Raw genomic sequence first — 22,844 nt, 5'->3', positions numbered from 1 at the left:
GTATTCTAGCGAGCAGACTTCACATTCGCAAGGTTTTACGTTTTGTGCTCGCAAGCTTTCCACTTCGCCCTCTTAGTTCAATTTTTTTTCAACAAAATCTCTGTGACCCTGAGGGCCTTGGCACATGAGGCAACATTTACAGGCCACTTGGAGGCAACCAACTACAGTGCATGCTACAGAACCACTTAGCTAGCACATGAGTTGATTCAGAGTTGCTCAAACCTCAAAAGATTACAAGATCAAGGAAATCGATGAGCCTGAAATTCCCTTGTTAATTTTCCAGTAAATCTTTTTAATTTTGTAATCTAAAGCAAACATCTCTTTTCCCATTGACAGGCTTTCCCAGAGTACCTCATCACGTTTCAGATCGTCAAACCAGATACCCCAGAGAAATAACACTTCACCCATCATCCGTGGCGACTACCTAATCATCCTCTTCTACTTCTACCCACACTCTGCACTGATTCGCTGGAAGTTCATTCTGATCACCTCTAAACCACTCGGCACATCTCATGGTCAAAGCAAGGACCAAATTTCATAGAGTAGCTCGAGTAGATGTTTAAAGGGAAGGTACACAATTGGTAATTACTCAAAACAAATATTAACTTAAAAACTGGCTTGGTATCTAGCGATGGAGAGCTGCTGATAGTATAAAATATTTTGGGAAACGACTCCCTCTGAAGTAATGTAGTTTTTAAAAAAAAAGAGGTAATATCTCACTAAAATATTAAAAGACTTCTAGCTAGAAGTCTTTTATTCCTATTTGAAAGAACACAAATTCGTTTAACTAGGGTGTTTTTTTCTTTCATTATTATCTCGCAACTCCGATGACCAATTAATCTCAAATTTTCACAGGTTTGATATTTTATGCATATGTTGAGATACACCAAGTGAGAAGACTGGTCTTTGACCATTACCAATAGTGTACCTTCCCTTAAACAATTGTCTGCTAAGCAGAAATGAGCAGGATACCAGCTACTAAGTGTGCATGTTACATGACAGTTTGGCTTATTCTGGTAAGCATGTTGTTCTTAGCTACTTTTTGTGCTTAAGCAGCTCTATGAAACTGAGCCCGGTTACCTGCTGAAAAACAAATGAATGGTTTTTGAGGAAAAGTGCTTTAGAAAAAGCCCTCTGGGAGCTCTTTTTACCATCAAGAAAAAGTCTTGTCAGACAAAATTGTATTCAACCTGTCAATAGCATATAACCTGGTCCCCATTTCATGACTCTACTTACCACCGAATTCTGCGCTTACGATCACCATTCTTCACTGCTGGCCTTGTATAAGTGTAGAATGGCGAGTAGCATGGAGTATGCATGCTCACAAACTGAAATTCCCAGCTAACTTGTGAAGTACGTTTGACGTAAGCGCTGAATTTCCTGCTTCCGCAAGCGCCGATTCTTCGCTTACGGTAAGAAGAGCCATGAAATTTTGAAATATTTTAAAATAGTGGTGAGTTTATGAGGAGTCCCGGCTGCTGAGGAGAGTGCGCAATGTTTATTGATGCTATCATCCTAAAACCGTATTGTGCAATTTGGTGCTATTTGTATTTATGAATGTGTCTGTCAAACGCAACGAGGCGTGTAACTATTAGGAACTTGTTCATACCTATTTAATGTATGCCCACAGTCCTGGAATTACACGAAGGTCACTGAGAGGCGTGTAACTATTAGGAACTTGTTCATACCTATTTAATGTATGCCCACAGTCCTGGAATTACACGAAGGTCACTGAGAGGTCATGGCCTCTGTTGCCCCTGGTATTGGCCTTGGTGCCCATTCTAAAAAAGTTTCACATAGATTTTAAGCTTTTCAAACGAGAGTGCCCTTAAAAATGGCCTTGCAAAAAAATGGCCTTGAAGATGAAATTCCAGGCCTGTGCCCAGTGTACTTAAAAGAAAGAGTGTTATTATCGTATTCTCCAGGGCCCAATTTCATTAGCCTGTAAGCACAAAAGTTTGCTTAGCATGAAATTTCTTCCTTGATAATAACAGGATTACAATACAAATTCCAATTTGTTGCATATTGCTTGATACTGGTACTCAGCTGTTGTTTGCTTATCCGGAAAATAACGGGCCAATTTGGTTGGTAATCCTGTTTTTATCAAGGAAGACATTTTATGCTAAGCAAATTTTTGTGCTGACAGGTTTTATGAAATTGGGCCCTGGTAATGAAGTCCATCTTCAAGCAAACTTGAATCCTTGATTCAGATTGGTCGATCCATAGCAACAAGAGTGTGCAATAAGCCATACTGCACGGCCCATCATACTGTTTTATAGTGCTCTGTTCCTACTCTGCATATTGCGCAGTGAATATTAAAGGAACACGTTGCCTTGGATCGGACGAGTTGGTCTATAAAAAGCGTTTGTAACTGTTGTTTATAAAATGCATATATGTGGAAAGATGTTTTAAAAGTAGAATACAATGATCCACACAAATTTGCCTCGAAATTGGTTGGTTTTCCTTTTACCATGCGAACAAACATTATCGGCCATGAATGGGAGTCAACAATTTGACTCCCACTTATGGCCGACCGTGTTAGTTGACAAGGTAAAAGGTAAACTGTGCAATTTAGAGGCATGTTTGTGTGGATCATAGTATTCTACTTTTACAACATCTTTCCACCCATATGCATTTTATAACAAACGGTTATAATCAATGGGAGAACAAACAGAAATTCATGATTTATGGGGGCACCAACACGAGTCTGGGGGGGGGTGGTAAGGGTGTTGGTGATCTTGCAGAGACCATGTATTGCTTTTGTCTTCCACAACAATCGCTAAGATCGTTTGTCAGGCTCCCTGACTCTGAGGTAAACATTGGTATGAAATGATATTCCTTACAATTCTGTACCAGACAAATTTGTACACCCCCCCCCCCAATCTGACCTTTGTAGACTTGTGTAGAAAAAAATGTGGCCATATGGTCAAGACCTTTCATGATTCAAGCAAAAGCATACTATTAACAAAACAAATTTAAAGGAACACGTTGCCTTGGATCGGTCGAGTTGGTCTTTGAAAAGCGTTTGTTATAAAATGCACATGGGTAGAAAGATGTTGTAAAAGTAGAATACAATGATCCACACAAACATGCCTCGAAATTGCACGGTTTTCCTTATACCTCGTCGACTAACACGATCGGCCATTTATGGGAGTCAAACTTTTGACTCCCATAAATGGCCGACCGTGTTAGTTCGCACAGTAAAAGGAAAACCACGCAACATCTTTCCAACCATATGCATTTTATAGAAAACGGTTACAAGACGCTTTTTATAGACCAACTCGTCCGATCCAAGGCAACGTGTTCCTTTAATGATAATTTCTACAAACCGTTTGATCTAACTGCATTATTTCACTTGATTTTCAGTATAATACAAGTAGCTCTCTTAGTGTTTTATTTATGGCTTATAGATTATTATTTTCCGTTGCCTGACCAAACAAATTAGAAAACGGAAATTTTTGCAAACCTTCAGGAAAAAGGGAGTTTCCTTTGAAATTCACATAATGTTATTTGGAATAGAATAACCGCCTATCATAAAACTGGTGTTTTGCCATTCCTCGTACTGATTAACCGAAGCAGCCGCCAAAAGATTTTGTTTTTCTATGAATCAAAAATTCAGCACTTTGCGTGTTTCTTAAAAATTCTTTTTCAGTTGGGAGAGAAAGTAAACTGTTATTTTGCAGTATGATGCGGATTGCATAATAAGCACTTTGTACATTGTTTGAAAAAACCTACATCATTAAAGGAACACGTTTTCTTGGATCGGATGAGTTGGTCTATAAAAAGCGTTTGAAACAGATTGTTATGAAAAGCATATGATTAGAAAGATCTTTTAAAAGTAGAATATAATGATCCACACAAATATCACTCAAAGTTGCACGGTTTTCCTTTTACGTCGCGACCGTGTTAGTCGACAAGGTAACAAGAAAACCACGCAATTTCAAGGCATATTTTTGTAGACCATTGTACTCTACTTTTACAAAATCTTTCTACCCATATGCATTTTATAACAAACGGTAACAACGCTTTTTAAAGACCAACGCGACCGATCCAAGGCAACGTGTTCCTTAAATCAACTTTAAGCAGCAATTAACACCCTGCCCTAGTACAAATTTCAGAGTAGTTGCAATATTTTAACACCCCTGCCCCAGTGCAAATTTCAGAGTAGTTGCAATATTTACACATTTAAAGAAATAATTAAAATCAGAATTTCTGATCATGCAGTACAGCTTTTCTTTCCTATAATGTTTTTTGGTTTTTTTAAGTATGTAAATTATTAATTGTATAATATAATAAAGATAGACTTAATTTATTGATTGAAAAAATGCACTCTGTACATATTGAGAGGGAATGTAGGTGACAAGTAGAGCATGTCATTGACCAGTTAACAGATAGTTGCGCCGAAAAATTATGTGACTGCCCAAAATTGTAAGTAAGTTTTTAAACATGGAAGCACAAAATCTTGTCATTGAGCACAGGAAAATCTTGCTTTGCATAAACAAACCAGCCAAAATGCCATTATGTATATATTGCTGTGACTGCCTGGTGCCACACTTTTGCTTTGCAAAAATGTTTGCTAAGCTGTGTTTTCGCTGCTCATGGGAAGGTACACTTTCGGTAATTACAGAAAAAATATGAATTTAAAAACTTACTTGGTAACGAGCATTGGAGAGCTGTTGATAGTATAAAACATTGTGAGAAATGGTTTTTTATCTGAAGTAGCATATATTTAGAGAAAGAGGCAATTTCTAGCCAGAATTCTTTTATTACTATTTGAAATCAATCACAAATTTGTCCAACAAGGGTGTTTTGTTTTCTCATCATTTTCTCGCAACTTCGATGACCAATTGTGCTCAAATTTTCACAGGCTTGTTATTTTTATGCTTATGTTGGGATACACCAAGTGAGACGACTGGTCTTTGACAATTACCAAACGTGTACCTTCCCTTTTAAAGCTTTATGAAATTGGGCCCTGGACAGGTTTAGAAAAAGTACCCATTTTGTTTAGTATGTGTTTCATCTTCACCACCAGTATTTTCATTGTGTAGTCTTTGCAGAAACGTGCTAAAGGACCTAATTTCATGGAGTCTGTAAGCAGACGCTTTTTGCTTAGGGAGTTACCATGAGCACAGTTTCGGCTTCATAGGCACTGCTTACAGTAAACAAAGCAAATGCTATTTTTAAAAGGTTGTTTGTGTGGTGTGTTTATTGACTATTCTACAGGATGCAAATGCAAAAGTTGAAACTGGTCAGGTTTTTGGATAGAATGCACTTCCTGAAAATAAAAATGACCAGGTTTTCAATGAAATGTTTTCAATGTGTTGTCTTTAATCTCCCCAAATTATCTGACAAACATATAAGTGCGTTTTTGTTGACTCAGTTTACTTCTTTAAATGTCATGATAATTTGCGAGATGCTTGTGGATTTCCATTATAAATAAAAAATCTATAAAAGTTATTAACTGTATTTGTTGTTGTGTTGTGTAATTATTGAGGGATGTTGTTGTTTGTTTTGTTTCTATCAGTTGATCAACAATGGTGGGCACTATTGGCAATTACTAAAAATAATAAAAACTTACTTGGTAAATAGTAATAAAATAAATTTTCAACTTATTGGAGACCATAATATTATCATTTTGCAACTTATTTGAAACCATTAAAATGTCATTCTGCAACAACTTGAAATTTAGTGGTCTTCAATATGTTGCAAAATGAACATTTAATGGTCTACAGTAATGCCCAAATGACCATCTAATGGTCTCCAATAATTTGACAAATGAACATTTATTGGTCTCCATTAAGTTGCCAAATGGACATTCAATAGTCTCCATTAAATTACAAAATAATAATTTGATGGTCTCAAATAAGTTGCAAAAATGAAAATTTAATTGTCTCCAATAAAATGCAAAATGAAAATTTAATGGTCTCCATTAAAATGAAAATTTAATGGTCTCCAATAAAATGAAAAATTAAAATTTAATGGTCTCCATTAAGTTGCAAACTGCAAATTTAATGGTCTCCAATAAAACGAAAAATGAAAATTTAACGGCCTCCATTAAGTTGCAAAATGAAAATTTAATGGTCTCCAATAAAATGAAAAATGAAAATATAATGGTCTCCATTAAGTTGCAAACTGAAAATTTAACGGTCTCCAATAAAATGGATTAAGTTGCAAACTGAAAATTTAATGGTCTCCAATAAAATGAAAAATGAAAATTTAACGGTCTCCATTAAGTTGCAAACTGAAAATTTAATGGTCTTCAATAAAATATAAAATGAAAATTTAACGGTCTCCATTAAGTTGCAAACTGAAAATTTAATGGTCTTCAATAGTTTAATGGTCTCCATTAAGTTGCAAACTGAAAATTTAATGGTCTCCAATAAAATGAAAAATGAAAATTTAATGGTCTCAAATAAATGAAAAATTAAAATTTAATGGTCTCCGTTAAGTTGCAAACTGAAAATTTAATGGTCTCCAATAATTAAACGGTCTCCATTAAGTTGCAAACTGAAAATTTAATGGTCTCCAATAAAATGAAAAATGAAAATTTAATGGTCTCCATTAAGTTGCAAACTGAAAATTTAACGGTCTCCAATAAAATGAAAAATGAAAATTTAACGGTCTCCATTAAGTTGCAAACTGAAAATTGAATGGTCTCCAATAAAATGAAAAATGAAAAATTAATGGTCTCCAATAAAATGAAAAATGAAAATTTAACGGTCTCCATTAAGTTGCAAACTGAAAATTTAATGGTCTCCAAAAAAATGAAAAATGAAAATTTAATGGTTTCCAATAAAATGAAAAAAGAAAAATTAATGGTCACCAATAAAATGAAAAATGAAAAGTTAACGGTCTCCATTAAGTTGCAAACTGAAAATTTAATGGTCTCAAATAAAATGAAAAATGAAAATTTAATGGTCTCCAATAAAATGAAAAATGAAAATTTAATGGTCTCCATTAAGTTGCAAACTGAAAATTTAATGGTCTCCAATAAAATGAAAAATGAAAATTTAACGGCCTCCATTAAGTTGCAAAATGAAAATTTAATGGTCTCCAATAAAATGAAAAATGAATATTCAATGGTCTCAAACAAATTGCAAACTGAAAATTTAATGGTCTTCAATAAAATGAAAAATGAAAATTTAACGGTCTCCATTAAGTTGCAAACTGAAAATTTAATGGTCTCAAATAAAATGAAAAATTAAAATTTAATGGTCTCCAATAAAATGAAAAATTAAAATTTAATGGTCTCAAATAAATTGCAAACTGAAAATTTAATGGTCTTCAATAAAATGAAAAATTAAAATTTAACGGTCTCGATTAAGTTGCAAACTGAAAATTTAATGGTCTCAAATAAAATGAAAAATTAAAATTTAATGGTCTCCAATAAGTTGCAAACTGAAAATTTAATGGTCTCCAATAAAATGAAAAATGAAAATTTAACGGTCTCCATTAAGTTGCAAACTGAAAATTTAATGGTCTCCAATAAAATGAAAAATTAAAATTTAACGGTCTCCATTAAGTTGCAAACTGAAAATTTAATGGACTCCAATAAAATGAAAAATGAAAATTTAATGGTCTCCAATAAAATGAAAAACGAAAATTTAATGGTTTCCAATAAAATGAAAAAAGAAAAATTAATGGTCACCAATAAAATGAAAAATGAAAAGTTAACGGTCTCCATTAAGTTGCAAACTGAAAATTTAATGGTCTCCAATAAAATGAAAAATGAAAATTTAATGGTCTCCAATAAACTGAAAAATGAAAAATTATTGGTCATCAATAAAATGAAAAATGAAAATTTAACGGTCTCCATTAAGTTGCAAACTGAAAATTTAATGGTCTCCAATAAAATGAAAAATGAAAATTTAATGGTCTCAAATAAAATGAAAAATGAAAATTTAATGGTCTCAAATAAAATGAAAAATGAAAATTTAATGGTCTCCATTAAGTTGCAAACTGAAAATTTAATGGTCTCCAATAAAATGAAAAATGAAAATTTAACGGCCTCCATTAAGTTCCAAAATGAAAATTTAATGGTCTCCAATAAAATGAAAAATGAAAATTCAATGGTCTCAAATAAATTGCAAACTGAAAATTTAATGGTCTTCAATAAAATGAAAAATGAAAATTTAACGGTCTCCATTAAGTTGCAAACTGAAAATTTAATGGTCTCAAATAAAATGAAAAATTAAAATTTAATGGTCTCCAATAAAATGAAAAATTAAAATTTAATGGTCTCAAATAAATTGCAAACTGAAAATTTAATGGTCTTCAATAAAATGAAAAATGAAAATTTAACGGTCTCGATTAAGTTGCAAACTGAAAATTTAATGGTCTCAAATAAAATGAAAAATTTAAATTTAATGGTCTCCAATAAGTTGCAAACTGAAAATTTAATGGTCTCCAATAAAATGAAAAATGAAAATTTAACGGTCTCCATTAAGTTGCAAACTGAAAATTTAATGGTCTCCAATAAAATGAAAAATTAAAATTTAACGGTTTCCATTAAGTTGCAAACTGAAAATTTAATGGACTCCAATAAAATGAAAAATGAAAATTTAATGGTCTCCAATAAAATGAAAAATGAAAATTTAATGGTTTCCAATAAAATGAAAAAAGAAAAATTAATGGTCACCAATAAAATGAAAAATGAAAAGTTAACGGTCTCCATTAAGTTGCAAACTGAAAATTTAATGGTCTCCAATAAAATGAAAAATGAAAATTTAATGGTCACCAATAAAATGAAAAATGAAAAGTTAACGGTCTCCATTAAGTTGCAAACTGAAAATTTAATGGACTCCAATAAAATGAAAAATGAAAATTTAATGGTCTCCAATAAAATGAAAAATGAAAATTTAATGGTTTCCATTAAAATGAAAAAAGAAAAATTAATGGTCACCAATAAAATGAAAAATGAAAAGTTAACGGTCTCCATTAAGTTGCAAACTGAAAATTTAATGGTCTCCAATAAAATGAAAAATGAAAATTTAATGGTCTCCATTAAACTGAAAAATGAAAAATTATTGGTCACCAATAAAATGAAAAATGAAAATTTAACGGTCTCCATTAAGTTGCAAACTGAAAATTTAATGGTCTCCAATAAAATGAAAAATTAGAATTTAATGGTCTCAAATAAAATGAAAAATGAAAATTTAATGGTCTCCAATAAAATGAAAAATGAAAATTTAATGGTCTCCATTAAGTTGCAAACTGAAAATTTAATGGTCTCCAATAAAATGAAAAATGAAAATTTAACGGCCTCCATTAAGTTGCAAAATGAAAATTTAATGGTCTCCAATAAAATGAAAAATGAAAATTCAATGGTCTCAAATAAATTGCAAACTGAAAATTTAATGGTCTTCAATAAAATGAAAAATGAAAATTTAACGGTCTCCATTAAGTTGCAAACTGAAAATTTAATGGTCTCAAATAAAATGAAAAATTAAAATTTAGCGGTCTCCATTAAGTTGCAAACTGAAAATTTAATGGTCTCCAATAAAATGAAAAATGAAAATTTAATGGTCTCCATTAAGTTGCAAACTGAAAAATTAATGGTCTCCAATAAAATGAAAAATTAAAATTGAATGGTCTCAAATAAATTGCAAACTGAAAATTTAATGGTCTTCAATAAAATGAAAAATGATAATTTAACGGTCTCCATTAAGTTGCAAACTGAAAATTTAATGGTCTCAAATAAAATGAAAAATTAAAATTTAATGGTCTCCAATTAAATGAAAAATGAAAATTTAATGGTCTCCAAGAAAATGAAAAATGAAAATTTAATGGTCTCAAATAAATTGCAAACTGAAAATTTAATGGTCTTCAATAAAATGAAAAATGAAAATTTAACGGTCTCCATTAAGTTGCAAACTGAAAATCTAATGGTCTCCAATAAAATGAAAAATGAAAATTTAACGGTCTCCATTAAGTTGCAAACTGAAAATTTAATGGTCTCCAATAAAATGAAAAATGAAAAATTAATGGTCTCCAATAAAATGAAAAATTAAAATTTAACGGTCTCCATTAAGTTGCAAACTGAAAATTTAATGGTTTCCAATAAAATGAAAAATGAAAAATTAATGGTCTCCAATAAAATGAAAAATGAAAATTTAACGGTCTCCATTAAGTTGCAAACTGAAAATTTAATGGTCTCCAATAAAATGAAAAGTGAAAAATTAATGGTCTCCAATAAAATTAAAAATTAAAATTTAACGGTCTCCATTAAGTTGCAAACTGAAAATTTAATGGTCTCCAATAAAATGAAAAATGAAAAATTAATGGTCTCCAATAAAATGAAAAATGAAAATTGAACGGTCTCCATTAAGTTGCAAACTGAAAATTTAATGGTCTCCAATAAAATGAAAAATGAAAATTTAGCGGTCTCCATTAAGTTGCAAACTGAAAATTTAATGGTCTCCAATAAAATGAAAAATGAAAATTTAATGGTCTCAAATAAATTGCAAACTGAAAATTTAATGGTCTCCAATAAAATGAAAAATGAAAATTTAACGGTCTCCATTAAGTTGCAAACTGAAAATTTAATGGTCTCAAATAAAATGAAAAATTAAAATTTAATTGTCTCCAATAAAATGAAAAATGAAAATTTAATGGTCTCCAATAAAATGAAAAATTAAAATTTAATGGTCTCCAATAAGTTGCAAACTGAAAATTTAATGGTCTCAAATAAAATGAAAAATTAAAATTTAGCGGTCTCCATTAAGTTGCAAACTGAAAATTTAATGGTCTCCAATAAAATGAAAAATGAAAATTTAATGGTCTCCATTAAGTTGCAAACTGAAAAATTAATGGTCTCCAATAAAATGAAAAATTAAAATTGAATGGTCTCAAATAAATTGCAAACTGAAAATTTAATGGTCTTCAATAAAATGAAAAATGATAATTTAACGGTCTCCATTAAGTTGCAAACTGAAAATTTAATGGTCTCAAATAAAATGAAAAATTAAAATTTAATGGTCTCCAATTAAATGAAAAATGAAAATTTAATGGTCTCCAAGAAAATGAAAAATGAAAATTTAATGGTCTCAAATAAATTGCAAACTGAAAATTTAATGGTCTTCAATAAAATGAAAAATGAAAATTTAACGGTCTCCATTAAGTTGCAAACTGAAAATCTAATGGTCTCCAATAAAATGAAAAATGAAAATTTAACGGTCTCCATTAAGTTGCAAACTGAAAATTTAATGGTCTCCAATAAAATGAAAAATGAAAAATTAATGGTCTCCAATAAAATGAAAAATTAAAATTTAACGGTCTCCATTAAGTTGCAAACTGAAAATTTAATGGTTTCCAATAAAATGAAAAATGAAAAATTAATGGTCTCCAATAAAATGAAAAATGAAAATTTAACGGTCTCCATTAAGTTGCAAACTGAAAATTTAATGGTCTCCAATAAAATGAAAAGTGAAAAATTAATGGTCTCCAATAAAATTAAAAATTAAAATTTAACGGTCTCCATTAAGTTGCAAACTGAAAATTTAATGGTCTCCAATAAAATGAAAAATGAAAAATTAATGGTCTCCAATAAAATGAAAAATGAAAATTGAACGGTCTCCATTAAGTTGCAAACTGAAAATTTAATGGTCTCCAATAAAATGAAAAATGAAAATTTAGCGGTCTCCATTAAGTTGCAAACTGAAAATTTAATGGTCTCCAATAAAATGAAAAATGAAAATTTAATGGTCTCAAATAAATTGCAAACTGAAAATTTAATGGTCTTCAATAAAATGAAAAATGAAAATTTAACGGTCTCCATTAAGTTGCAAACTGAAAATTTAATGGTCTCAAATAAAATGAAAAATTAAAATTTAATTGTCTCCAATAAAATGAAAAATGAAAATTTAATGGTCTCCAATAAAATGAAAAATTAAAATTTAATGGTCTCCAATAAGTTGCAAACTGAAAATTTAATGGTCTCCAATAAAATGAAAAATGAAAATTTAACGGTCTCCATTAAGTTGCAAACTGAAAATTTAATGGTCTCCAATAAAATGAAAAATGAAAAATTAATGGTCTCCAATAAAATGAAAAATTAAAATTTGACGGTCTCCATTAAGTTGCAAACTGAAAATTTAATGGTTTCCATTAAGTTGCAAACTGAAAATTTAATGGTCTCCAATAAAATGCAAAATTAAAATTTAATGGTCTCAAATAAATTGCAAACTGAAAATTTAATGGTCTTCAATAAAATGAAAAATGAAAATTTAACGGTCTCCATTAAGTTGCAAACTGAAAATTTAATGGTTTCCAATAAAATGAAAAATGAAAATTTAACGGCCTCCATTAAGTTGCAAAATGAAAATTTAAAGGTCTCCAATAATTAAACGGTCTCCATTAAGTTGCAAACTGAAAATTTAATGGTCTCCAATTAAATGAAAACTGAAAATTTAATGGTCTCCATTAAGTTGCAAACTGAAAATTTAATGGTCTCCAATAAAATGAAAAATGAAAATTTAACGGCCTCCATTAAGTTGCAAAATGAAAATTTAAAGGTCTCCAATAATTAAACGGTCTCCATTAAGTTGCAAACTGAAAATTTAATGGTCTCCAATTAAATGAAAACTGAAAATTTAATGGTCTCCATTAAGTTGCAAACTGAAAATTTAATGGTCTCCAATAAAATGAAAAATGAAAATTTAACGGCCTCCATTAAGTTGCAAAATGAAAATTTAATGGTCTCCAATAAAATGAAAAATGAAAATTCAATGGTCTCAAATAAATTGCAAACTGAAAATTTAATGGTCTTCAATAAAATGAAAAATGAAAATTTAACGGTCTCCATTAAGTTGCAAACTGAAAATTTAATGGTCTCAAATAAAATGAAAAATGAAAATTTAATGGTCTCCAATAAAATGAAAAATGAAAATTTAATGGTCTCCAATAAAATGAAAAATGAAAATTTAATGGTCTCAAATAAATGAAAAATTAAAATTTAATGGTCTCCAATAAGTTGCAAACTGAAAATTTAATGGTCTCCAATAAAATGAAAAATGAAAATTTAACGGTCTCCATTAAGTTGCAAACTGAAAATTTAATGGTCTCCAATAAAATGAAAAATGAAAATTTAACGGTCTCCATTAAGTTGCAAACTGAAAATTTAATGGACTCCAATAAAATGAAAAATGAAAATTTAATGGTCTCCAATAAAATGAAAAACGAAAATTTAATGGTTTCCAATAAAATGAAAAAAGAAAAATTAATGGTCACCAATAAAATGAAAAATGAAAAGTTAACGGTCTCCATTAAGTTGCAAACTGAAAATTTAATGGTCTCCAATAAAATGAAAAATGAAAATTTAATGGTCTCCAATAAACTGAAAAATGAAAAATTATTGGTCACCAATAAAATGAAAAATGAAAATTTAACGGTCTCCATTAAGTTGCAAACTGAAAATTTAATGGTCTCCAATAAAATGAAAAATGAAAATTGAACGGTCTCCATTAAGTTGCAAACTGAAAATTTAATGGTCTCCAATAAAATGAAAAATGAAAATTTAGCGGTCTCCATTAAGTTGCAAACTGAAAATTTAATGGTCTCCAATAAAATGAAAAATGAAAATTTAATGGTCTCAAATAAATTGCAAACTGAAAATTTAATGGTCTCCAATAAAATGAAAAATGAAAATTTAACGGTCTCCATTAAGTTGCAAACTGAAAATTTAATGGTCTCAAATAAAATGAAAAATTAAAATTTAATTGTCTCCAATAAAATGAAAAATGAAAATTTAATGGTCTCCAATAAAATGAAAAATTAAAATTTAATGGTCTCCAATAAGTTGCAAACTGAAAATTTAATGGTCTCCAATAAAATGAAAAATGAAAATTTAACGGTCTCCATTAAGTTGCAAACTGAAAATTTAATGGTCTCCAATAAAATGAAAAATGAAAAATTAATGGTCTCCAATAAAATGAAAAATTAAAATTTGACGGTCTCCATTAAGTTGCAAACTGAAAATTTAATGGTTTCCATTAAGTTGCAAACTGAAAATTTAATGGTCTCCAATAAAATGCAAAATTAAAATTTAATGGTCTCAAATAAATTGCAAACTGAAAATTTAATGGTCTTCAATAAAATGAAAAATGAAAATTTAACGGTCTCCATTAAGTTGCAAACTGAAAATTTAATGGTTTCCAATAAAATGAAAAATGAAAATTTAACGGCCTCCATTAAGTTGCAAAATGAAAATTTAAAGGTCTCCAATAATTAAACGGTCTCCATTAAGTTGCAAACTGAAAATTTAATGGTCTCCAATTAAATGAAAACTGAAAATTTAATGGTCTCCATTAAGTTGCAAACTGAAAATTTAATGGTCTCCAATAAAATGAAAAATGAAAATTTAACGGCCTCCATTAAGTTGCAAAATGAAAATTTAAAGGTCTCCAATAATTAAACGGTCTCCATTAAGTTGCAAACTGAAAATTTAATGGTCTCCAATTAAATGAAAACTGAAAATTTAATGGTCTCCATTAAGTTGCAAACTGAAAATTTAATGGTCTCCAATAAAATGAAAAATGAAAATTTAACGGCCTCCATTAAGTTGCAAAATGAAAATTTAATGGTCTCCAATAAAATGAAAAATGAAAATTCAATGGTCTCAAATAAATTGCAAACTGAAAATTTAATGGTCTTCAATAAAATGAAAAATGAAAATTTAACGGTCTCCATTAAGTTGCAAACTGAAAATTTAATGGTCTCAAATAAAATGAAAAATGAAAATTTAATGGTCTCCAATAAAATGAAAAATGAAAATTTAATGGTCTCCAATGAAATGAAAAATGAAAATTTAATGGTCTCAAATAAATGAAAAATTAAAATTTAATGGTCTCCAATAAGTTGCAAACTGAAAATTTAATGGTCTCCAATAAAATGAAAAATGAAAATTTAACGGTCTCCATTAAGTTGCAAACTGAAAATTTAATGGTCTCCAATAAAATGAAAAATGAAAATTTAACGGTCTCCATTAAGTTGCAAACTGAAAATTTAATGGACTCCAATAAAATGAAAAATGAAAATTTAATGGTCTCCAATAAAATGAAAAACGAAAATTTAATGGTTTCCAATAAAATGAAAAAAGAAAAATTAATGGTCACCAATAAAATGAAAAATGAAAAGTTAACGGTCTCCATTAAGTTGCAAACTGAAAATTTAATGGTCTCCAATAAAATGAAAAATGAAAATTTAATGGTCTCCAATAAACTGAAAAATGAAAAATTATTGGTCACCAATAAAATGAAAAATGAAAATTTAACGGTCTCCATTAAGTTGCAAACTGAAAATTTAATGGTCTCCAATAAAATGAAAAATGAAAATTTAATGGTCTCAAATAAAATGAAAAATGAAAATTTAATGGTCTCAAATAAAATGAAAAATGAAAATTTAATGGTCTCCATTAAGTTGCAAACTGAAAATTTAATGGTCTCAAATAAAATGAAAACTGAAAATTTAATGGTCTCCAATAAAATGAAAAATGAAAATTTAATGGTCTCCATTAAGTTGCAAACTGAAAATTTAATGGTCTCCAATAAAATGAAAAATGAAAATTTAACGGCCTCCATTAAGTTGCAAAATGAAAATTTAATGGTCTCCAATAAAATGAAAAATGAAAATTCAATGGTCTCAAATAAATTGCAAACTGAAAATTTAATGGTCTCCAATAAAATGAAAAATGAAAATTGAACGGTCTCCATTAAGTTGCAAACTGAAAATTTAATGGTCTCCAATAAAATGAAAAATGAAAATTTAGCGGTCTCCATTAAGTTGCAAACTGAAAATTTAATGGTCTCCAATAAAATGAAAAATGAAAATTTAATGGTCTCAAATAAATTGCAAACTGAAAATTTAATGGTCTCCAATAAAATGAAAAATGAAAATTTAACGGTCTCCATTAAGTTGCAAACTGAAAATTTAATGGTCTCAAATAAAATGAAAAATTAAAATTTAATTGTCTCCAATAAAATGAAAAATGAAAATTTAATGGTCTCCAATAAAATGAAAAATTAAAATTTAATGGTCTCCAATAAGTTGCAAACTGAAAATTTAATGGTCTCCAATAAAATGAAAAATGAAAATTTAACGGTCTCCATTAAGTTGCAAACTGAAAATTTAATGGTCTCCAATAAAATGAAAAATGAAAAATTAATGGTCTCCAATAAAATGAAAAATTAAAATTTGACGGTCTCCATTAAGTTGCAAACTGAAAATTTAATGGTTTCCATTAAGTTGCAAACTGAAAATTTAATGGTCTCCAATAAAATGCAAAATTAAAATTTAATGGTCTCAAATAAATTGCAAACTGAAAATTTAATGGTCTTCAATAAAATGAAAAATGAAAATTTAACGGTCTCCATTAAGTTGCAAACTGAAAATTTAATGGTTTCCAATAAAATGAAAAATGAAAATTTAACGGCCTCCATTAAGTTGCAAAATGAAAATTTAAAGGTCTCCAATAATTAAACGGTCTCCATTAAGTTGCAAACTGAAAATTTAATGGTCTCCAATTAAATGAAAACTGAAAATTTAATGGTCTCCATTAAGTTGCAAACTGAAAATTTAATGGTCTCCAATAAAATGAAAAATGAAAATTTAACGGCCTCCATTAAGTTGCAAAATGAAAATTTAAAGGTCTCCAATAATTAAACGGTCTCCATTAAGTTGCAAACTGAAAATTTAATGGTCTCCAATTAAATGAAAACTGAAAATTTAATGGTCTCCATTAAGTTGCAAACTGAAAATTTAATGGTCTCCAATAAAATGAAAAATGAAAATTTAACGGCCTCCATTAAGTTGCAAAATGAAAATTTAATGGTCTCCAATAAAATGAAAAATGAAAATTCAATGGTCTCAAATAAATTGCAAACTGAAAATTTAATGGTCTTCAATAAAATGAAAAATGAAAATTTAACGGTCTCCATTAAGTTGCAAACTGAAAATTTAATGGTCTCAAATAAAATGAAAAATGAAAATTTAATGGTCTCCAATAAAATGAAAAATGAAAATTTAATGGTCTCCAATGAAATGAAAAATGAAAATTTAATGGTCTCAAATAAATGAAAAATTAAAATTTAATGGTCTCCAATAAGTTGCAAACTGAAAATTTAATGGTCTCCAATAAAATGAAAAATGAAAATTTAACGGTCTCCATTAAGTTGCAAACTGAAAATTTAATGGTCTCCAATAAAATGAAAAATGAAAATTTAACGGTCTCCATTAAGTTGCAAACTGAAAATTTAATGGACTCCAATAAAATGAAAAATGAAAATTTAATGGTCTCCAATAAAATGAAAAACGAAAATTTAATGGTTTCCAATAAAATGAAAAAAGAAAAATTAATGGTCACCAATAAAATGAAAAATGAAAAGTTAACGGTCTCCATTAAGTTGCAAACTGAAAATTTAATGGTCTCCAATAAAATGAAAAATGAAAATTTAATGGTCTCCAATAAACTGAAAAATGAAAAATTATTGGTCACCAATAAAATGAAAAATGAAAATTTAACGGTCTCCATTAAGTTGCAAACTGAAAATGTAATGGTCTCCAATAAAATGAAAAATGAAAATTTAATGGTCTCAAATAAAATGAAAAATGAAAATTTAATGGTCTCAAATAAAATGAAAAATGAAAATTTAATGGTCTCCATTAAGTTGCAAACTGAAAATTTAATGGTCTCAAATAAAATGAAAAATGAAAATTTAATGGTCTCCAATAAAATGAAAAATGAAAATTTAATGGTCTCCATTAAGTTGCAAACTGAAAATTTAATGGTCTCCAATAAAATGAAAAATGAAAATTTAACGGCCTCCATTAAGTTGCAAAATGAAAATTTAATGGTCTCCAATAAAATGAAAAATGAAAATTCAATGGTCTCAAATAAATTGCAAACTGAAAATTTAATGGTCTTCAATAAAATGAAAAATGAAAATTTAACGGTCTCCATTAAGTTGCAAACTGAAAATTTAATGGTCTCAAATAAAATGAAAAATTAAAATTTAGCGGTCTCCATTAAGTTGCAAACTGAAAATTTAATGGTCTCCAATAAAATGAAAAATGAAAATTTAATGGTCTCCATTAAGTTGCAAACTGAAAAATTAATGGTCTCCAATAAAATGAAAAATTAAAATTGAATGGTCTCAAATAAATTGCAAACTGAAAATTTAATGGTCTTCAATAAAATGAAAAATGATAATTTAACGGTCTCCATTAAGTTGCAAACTGAAAATTTAATGGTCTCAAATAAAATGAAAAATTAAAATTTAATGGTCTCCAATTAAATGAAAAATGAAAATTTAATGGTCTCCAAGAAAATGAAAAATGAAAATTTAATGGTCTCAAATAAATTGCAAACTGAAAATTTAATGGTCTTCAATAAAATGAAAAATGAAAATTTAACGGTCTCCATTAAGTTGCAAACTGAAAATCTAATGGTCTCCAATAAAATGAAAAATGAAAATTTAACGGTCTCCATTAAGTTGCAAACTGAAAATTTAATGGTCTCCAATAAAATGAAAAATGAAAAATTAATGGTCTCCAATAAAATGAAAAATTAAAATTTAACGGTCTCCATTAAGTTGCAAACTGAAAATTTAATGGTTTCCAATAAAATGAAAAATGAAAAATTAATGGTCTCCAATAAAATGAAAAATGAAAATTGAACGGTCTCCATTAAGTTGCAAACTGAAAATTTAATGGTTTCCAATAAAATTAAAAATGAAAATTTAACGGTCTCCATTAAGTTGCAAACTGAAAATTTAATGGTCTCCAATAAAATGAAAAGTGAAAAATTAATGGTCTCCAATAAAATTAAAAATTAAAATTTAACGGTCTCCATTAAGTTGCAAACTGAAAATTTAATGGTCTCCAATAAAATGAAAAATGAAAAATTAATGGTCTCCAATAAAATGAAAAATGAAAATTGAACGGTCTCCATTAAGTTGCAAACTGAAAATTTAATGGTCTCCAATAAAATGAAAAATGAAAATTTAGCGGTCTCCATTAAGTTGCAAACTGAAAATTTAATGGTCTCCAATAAAATGAAAAATGAAAATTTAATGGTCTCAAATAAATTGCAAACTGAAAATTTAATGGTCTCCAATAAAATGAAAAATGAAAATTTAACGGTCTCCATTAAGTTGCAAACTGAAAATTTAATGGTCTCAAATAAAATGAAAAATTAAAATTTAATTGTCTCCAATAAAATGAAAAATGAAAATTTAATGGTCTCCAATAAAATGAAAAATTAAAATTTAATGGTCTCCAATAAGTTGCAAACTGAAAATTTAATGGTCTCCAATAAAATGAAAAATGAAAATTTAACGGTCTCCATTAAGTTGCAAACTGAAAATTTAATGGTCTCCAATAAAATGAAAAATGAAAAATTAATGGTCTCCAATAAAATGAAAAATTAAAATTTGACGGTCTCCATTAAGTTGCAAACTGAAAATTTAATGGTTTCCATTAAGTTGCAAACTGAAAATTTAATGGTCTCCAATAAAATGCAAAATTAAAATTTAATGGTCTCAAATAAATTGCAAACTGAAAATTTAATGGTCTTCAATAAAATGAAAAATGAAAATTTAACGGTCTCCATTAAGTTGCAAACTGAAAATTTAATGGTCTCCAATAAAATGAAAAATGAAAATTTAATGGTCTCAAATAAAATGAAAAATGAAAATTTAATGGTCTCAAATAAAATGAAAAATGAAAATTTAATGGTCTCCATTAAGTTGCAAACTGAAAATTTAATGGTCTCAAATAAAATGAAAAATGAAAATTTAATGGTCTCCAATAAAATGAAAAATGAAAATTTAATGGTCTCCATTAAGTTGCAAACTGAAAACTTAATGGTCTCCAATAAAATGAAAAATGAAAATTTAACGGCCTCCATTAAGTTGCAAAATGAAAATTTAATGGTCTCCAATAAAATGAAAAATGAAAATTCAATGGTCTCAAATAAATTGCAAACTGAAAATTTAATGGTCTTCAATAAAATGAAAAATGAAAATTTAACGGTCTCCATTAAGTTGCAAACTGAAAATTTAATGGTCTCAAATAAAATGAAAAATTAAAATTTAGCGGTCTCCATTAAGTTGCAAACTGAAAATGTAATGGTCTCCAATAAAATGAAAAATGAAAATTTAATGGTCTCCATTAAGTTGCAAACTGAAAAATTAATGGTCTCCAATAAAATGAAAAATTAAAATTGAATGGTCTCAAATAAATTGCAAACTGAAAATTTAATGGTCTTCAATAAAATGAAAAATGATAATTTAACGGTCTCCATTAAGTTGCAAACTGAAAATTTAATGGTCTCAAATAAAATGAAAAATTAAAATTTAATGGTCTCCAATTAAATGAAAAATGAAAATTTAATGGTCTCCAAGAAAATGAAAAATGAAAATTTAATGGTCTCAAATAAATTGCAAACTGAAAATTTAATGGTCTTCAATAAAATGAAAAATGAAAATTTAACGGTCTCCATTAAGTTGCAAACTGAAAATCTAATGGTCTCCAATAAAATGAAAAATGAAAATTTAACGGTCTCCATTAAGTTGCAAACTGAAAATTTAATGGTCTCCAATAAAATGAAAAATGAAAAATTAATGGTCTCCAATAAAATGAAAAATTAAAATTTAACGGTCTCCATTAAGTTGCAAACTGAAAATTTAATGGTTTCCAATAAAATGAAAAATGAAAAATTAATGGTCTCCAATAAAATGAAAAATGAAAATTGAACGGTCTCCATTAAGTTGCAAACTGAAAATTTAATGGTTTCCAATAAAATTAAAAATGAAAATTTAACGGTCTCCATTAAGTTGCAAACTGAAAATTTAATGGTCTCCAATAAAATGAAAAGTGAAAAATTAATGGTCTCCAATAAAATTAAAAATTAAAATTTAACGGTCTCCATTAAGTTGCAAACTGAAAATTTAATGGTCTCCAATAAAATGAAAAATGAAAAATTAATGGTCTCCAATAAAATGAAAAATGAAAATTGAACGGTCTCCATTAAGTTGCAAACTGAAAATTTAATGGTCTCCAATAAAATGAAAAATGAAAATTTAGCGGTCTCCATTAAGTTGCAAACTGAAAATTTAATGGTCTCCAATAAAATGAAAAATGAAAATTTAATGGTCTCAAATAAATTGCAAACTGAAAATTTAATGGTCTCCAATAAAATGAAAAATGAAAATTTAACGGTCTCCATTAAGTTGCAAACTGAAAATTTAATGGTCTCAAATAAAATGAAAAATTAAAATTTAATTGTCTCCAATAAAATGAAAAATGAAAATTTAATGGTCTCCAATAAAATGAAAAATTAAAATTTAATGGTCTCCAATAAGTTGCAAACTGAAAATTTAATGGTCTCCAATAAAATGAAAAATGAAAATTTAACGGTCTCCATTAAGTTGCAAACTGAAAATTTAATGGTCTCCAATAAAATGAAAAATGAAAAATTAATGGTCTCCAATAAAATGAAAAATTAAAATTTGACGGTCTCCATTAAGTTGCAAACTGAAAATTTAATGGTTTCCATTAAGTTGCAAACTGAAAATTTAATGGTCTCCAATAAAATGCAAAATTAAAATTTAATGGTCTCAAATAAATTGCAAACTGAAAATTTAATGGTCTTCAATAAAATGAAAAATGAAAATTTAACGGTCTCCATTAAGTTGCAAACTGAAAATTTAATGGTTTCCAATAAAATGAAAAATGAAAATTTAACGGCCTCCATTAAGTTGCAAAATGAAAATTTAAAGGTCTCCAATAATTAAACGGTCTCCATTAAGTTGCAAACTGAAAATTTAATGGTCTCCAATTAAATGAAAACTGAAAATTTAATGGTCTCCATTAAGTTGCAAACTGAAAATTTAATGGTCTCCAATAAAATGAAAAATGAAAATTTAACGGCCTCCATTAAGTTGCAAAATGAAAATTTAAAGGTCTCCAATAATTAAACGGTCTCCATTAAGTTGCAAACTGAAAATTTAATGGTCTCCAATTAAATGAAAACTGAAAATTTAATGGTCTCCATTAAGTTGCAAACTGAAAATTTAATGGTCTCCAATAAAATGAAAAATGAAAATTTAACGGCCTCCATTAAGTTGCAAAATGAAAATTTAATGGTCTCCAATAAAATGAAAAATGAAAATTCAATGGTCTCAAATAAATTGCAAACTGAAAATTTAATGGTCTTCAATAAAATGAAAAATGAAAATTTAACGGTCTCCATTAAGTTGCAAACTGAAAATTTAATGGTCTCAAATAAAATGAAAAATGAAAATTTAATGGTCTCCAATAAAATGAAAAATGAAAATTTAATGGTCTCCAATAAAATGAAAAATGAAAATTTAATGGTCTCAAATAAATGAAAAATTTAAATTTAATGGTCTCCAATAAGTTGCAAACTGAAAATTTAATGGTCTCCAATAAAATGAAAAATGAAAATTTAACGGTCTCCATTAAGTTGCAAACTGAAAATTTAATGGTCTCCAATAAAATGAAAAATTAAAATTTAACGGTCTCCATTAAGTTGCAAACTGAAAATTTAATGGACTCCAATAAAATGAAAAATGAAAATTTAATGGTCTCCAATAAAATGAAAAATGAAAATTTAATGGTTTCCAATAAAATGAAAAAAGAAAAATTAATGGTCACCAATAAAATGAAAAATGAAAATTTAACGGTCTCCATTAAGTTGCAAACTGAAAATTTAATGGTCTCCAATAAAATGAAAAATTAGAATTTAATGGTCTCAAATAAAATGAAAAATGAAAATTTAATGGTCTCCAATAAAATGAAAAATGAAAATTTAATGGTCTCCATTAAGT

General features: G+C 28.0%; 1 protein-coding gene across 2 annotated transcripts in view; it reads left to right on the top strand.

Moving 5' to 3' along the window:
• LOC139940322 (poly [ADP-ribose] polymerase tankyrase-1-like) overlaps nucleotides 1-5,440 on the top strand; it is a 30,152-nt gene extending 24,712 nt beyond the window's left edge. Inside the window, exons 22-23 of one of the 2 annotated variants that reach the window (XR_011786439.1) lie at nucleotides 337-1,648; nucleotides 1,728-5,440. Coding sequence is in view for 1 of the 2 variants with exons in the window: in XM_071936525.1 (XP_071792626.1) it covers nucleotides 337-396 (60 nt within the window). In the remaining variant the exon portion in view is untranslated. Of the gene's footprint in view, nucleotides 1-336 lie in introns of both variants that reach the window. The other variant, XM_071936525.1, reaches the window with a different exon arrangement.
• The last annotated feature ends 17,404 nt before the right edge of the window (nucleotides 5,441-22,844 follow it).

Source organism: Asterias amurensis, chromosome 8, assembly GCF_032118995.1.
Source record: "Asterias amurensis chromosome 8, ASM3211899v1".
Classification (NCBI taxonomy): domain Eukaryota; kingdom Metazoa; phylum Echinodermata; class Asteroidea; order Forcipulatida; family Asteriidae; genus Asterias; species Asterias amurensis.
Note: the sequence above shows the minus strand (reverse complement) of the source record. Positions and strands in the feature narration are given on the sequence as shown.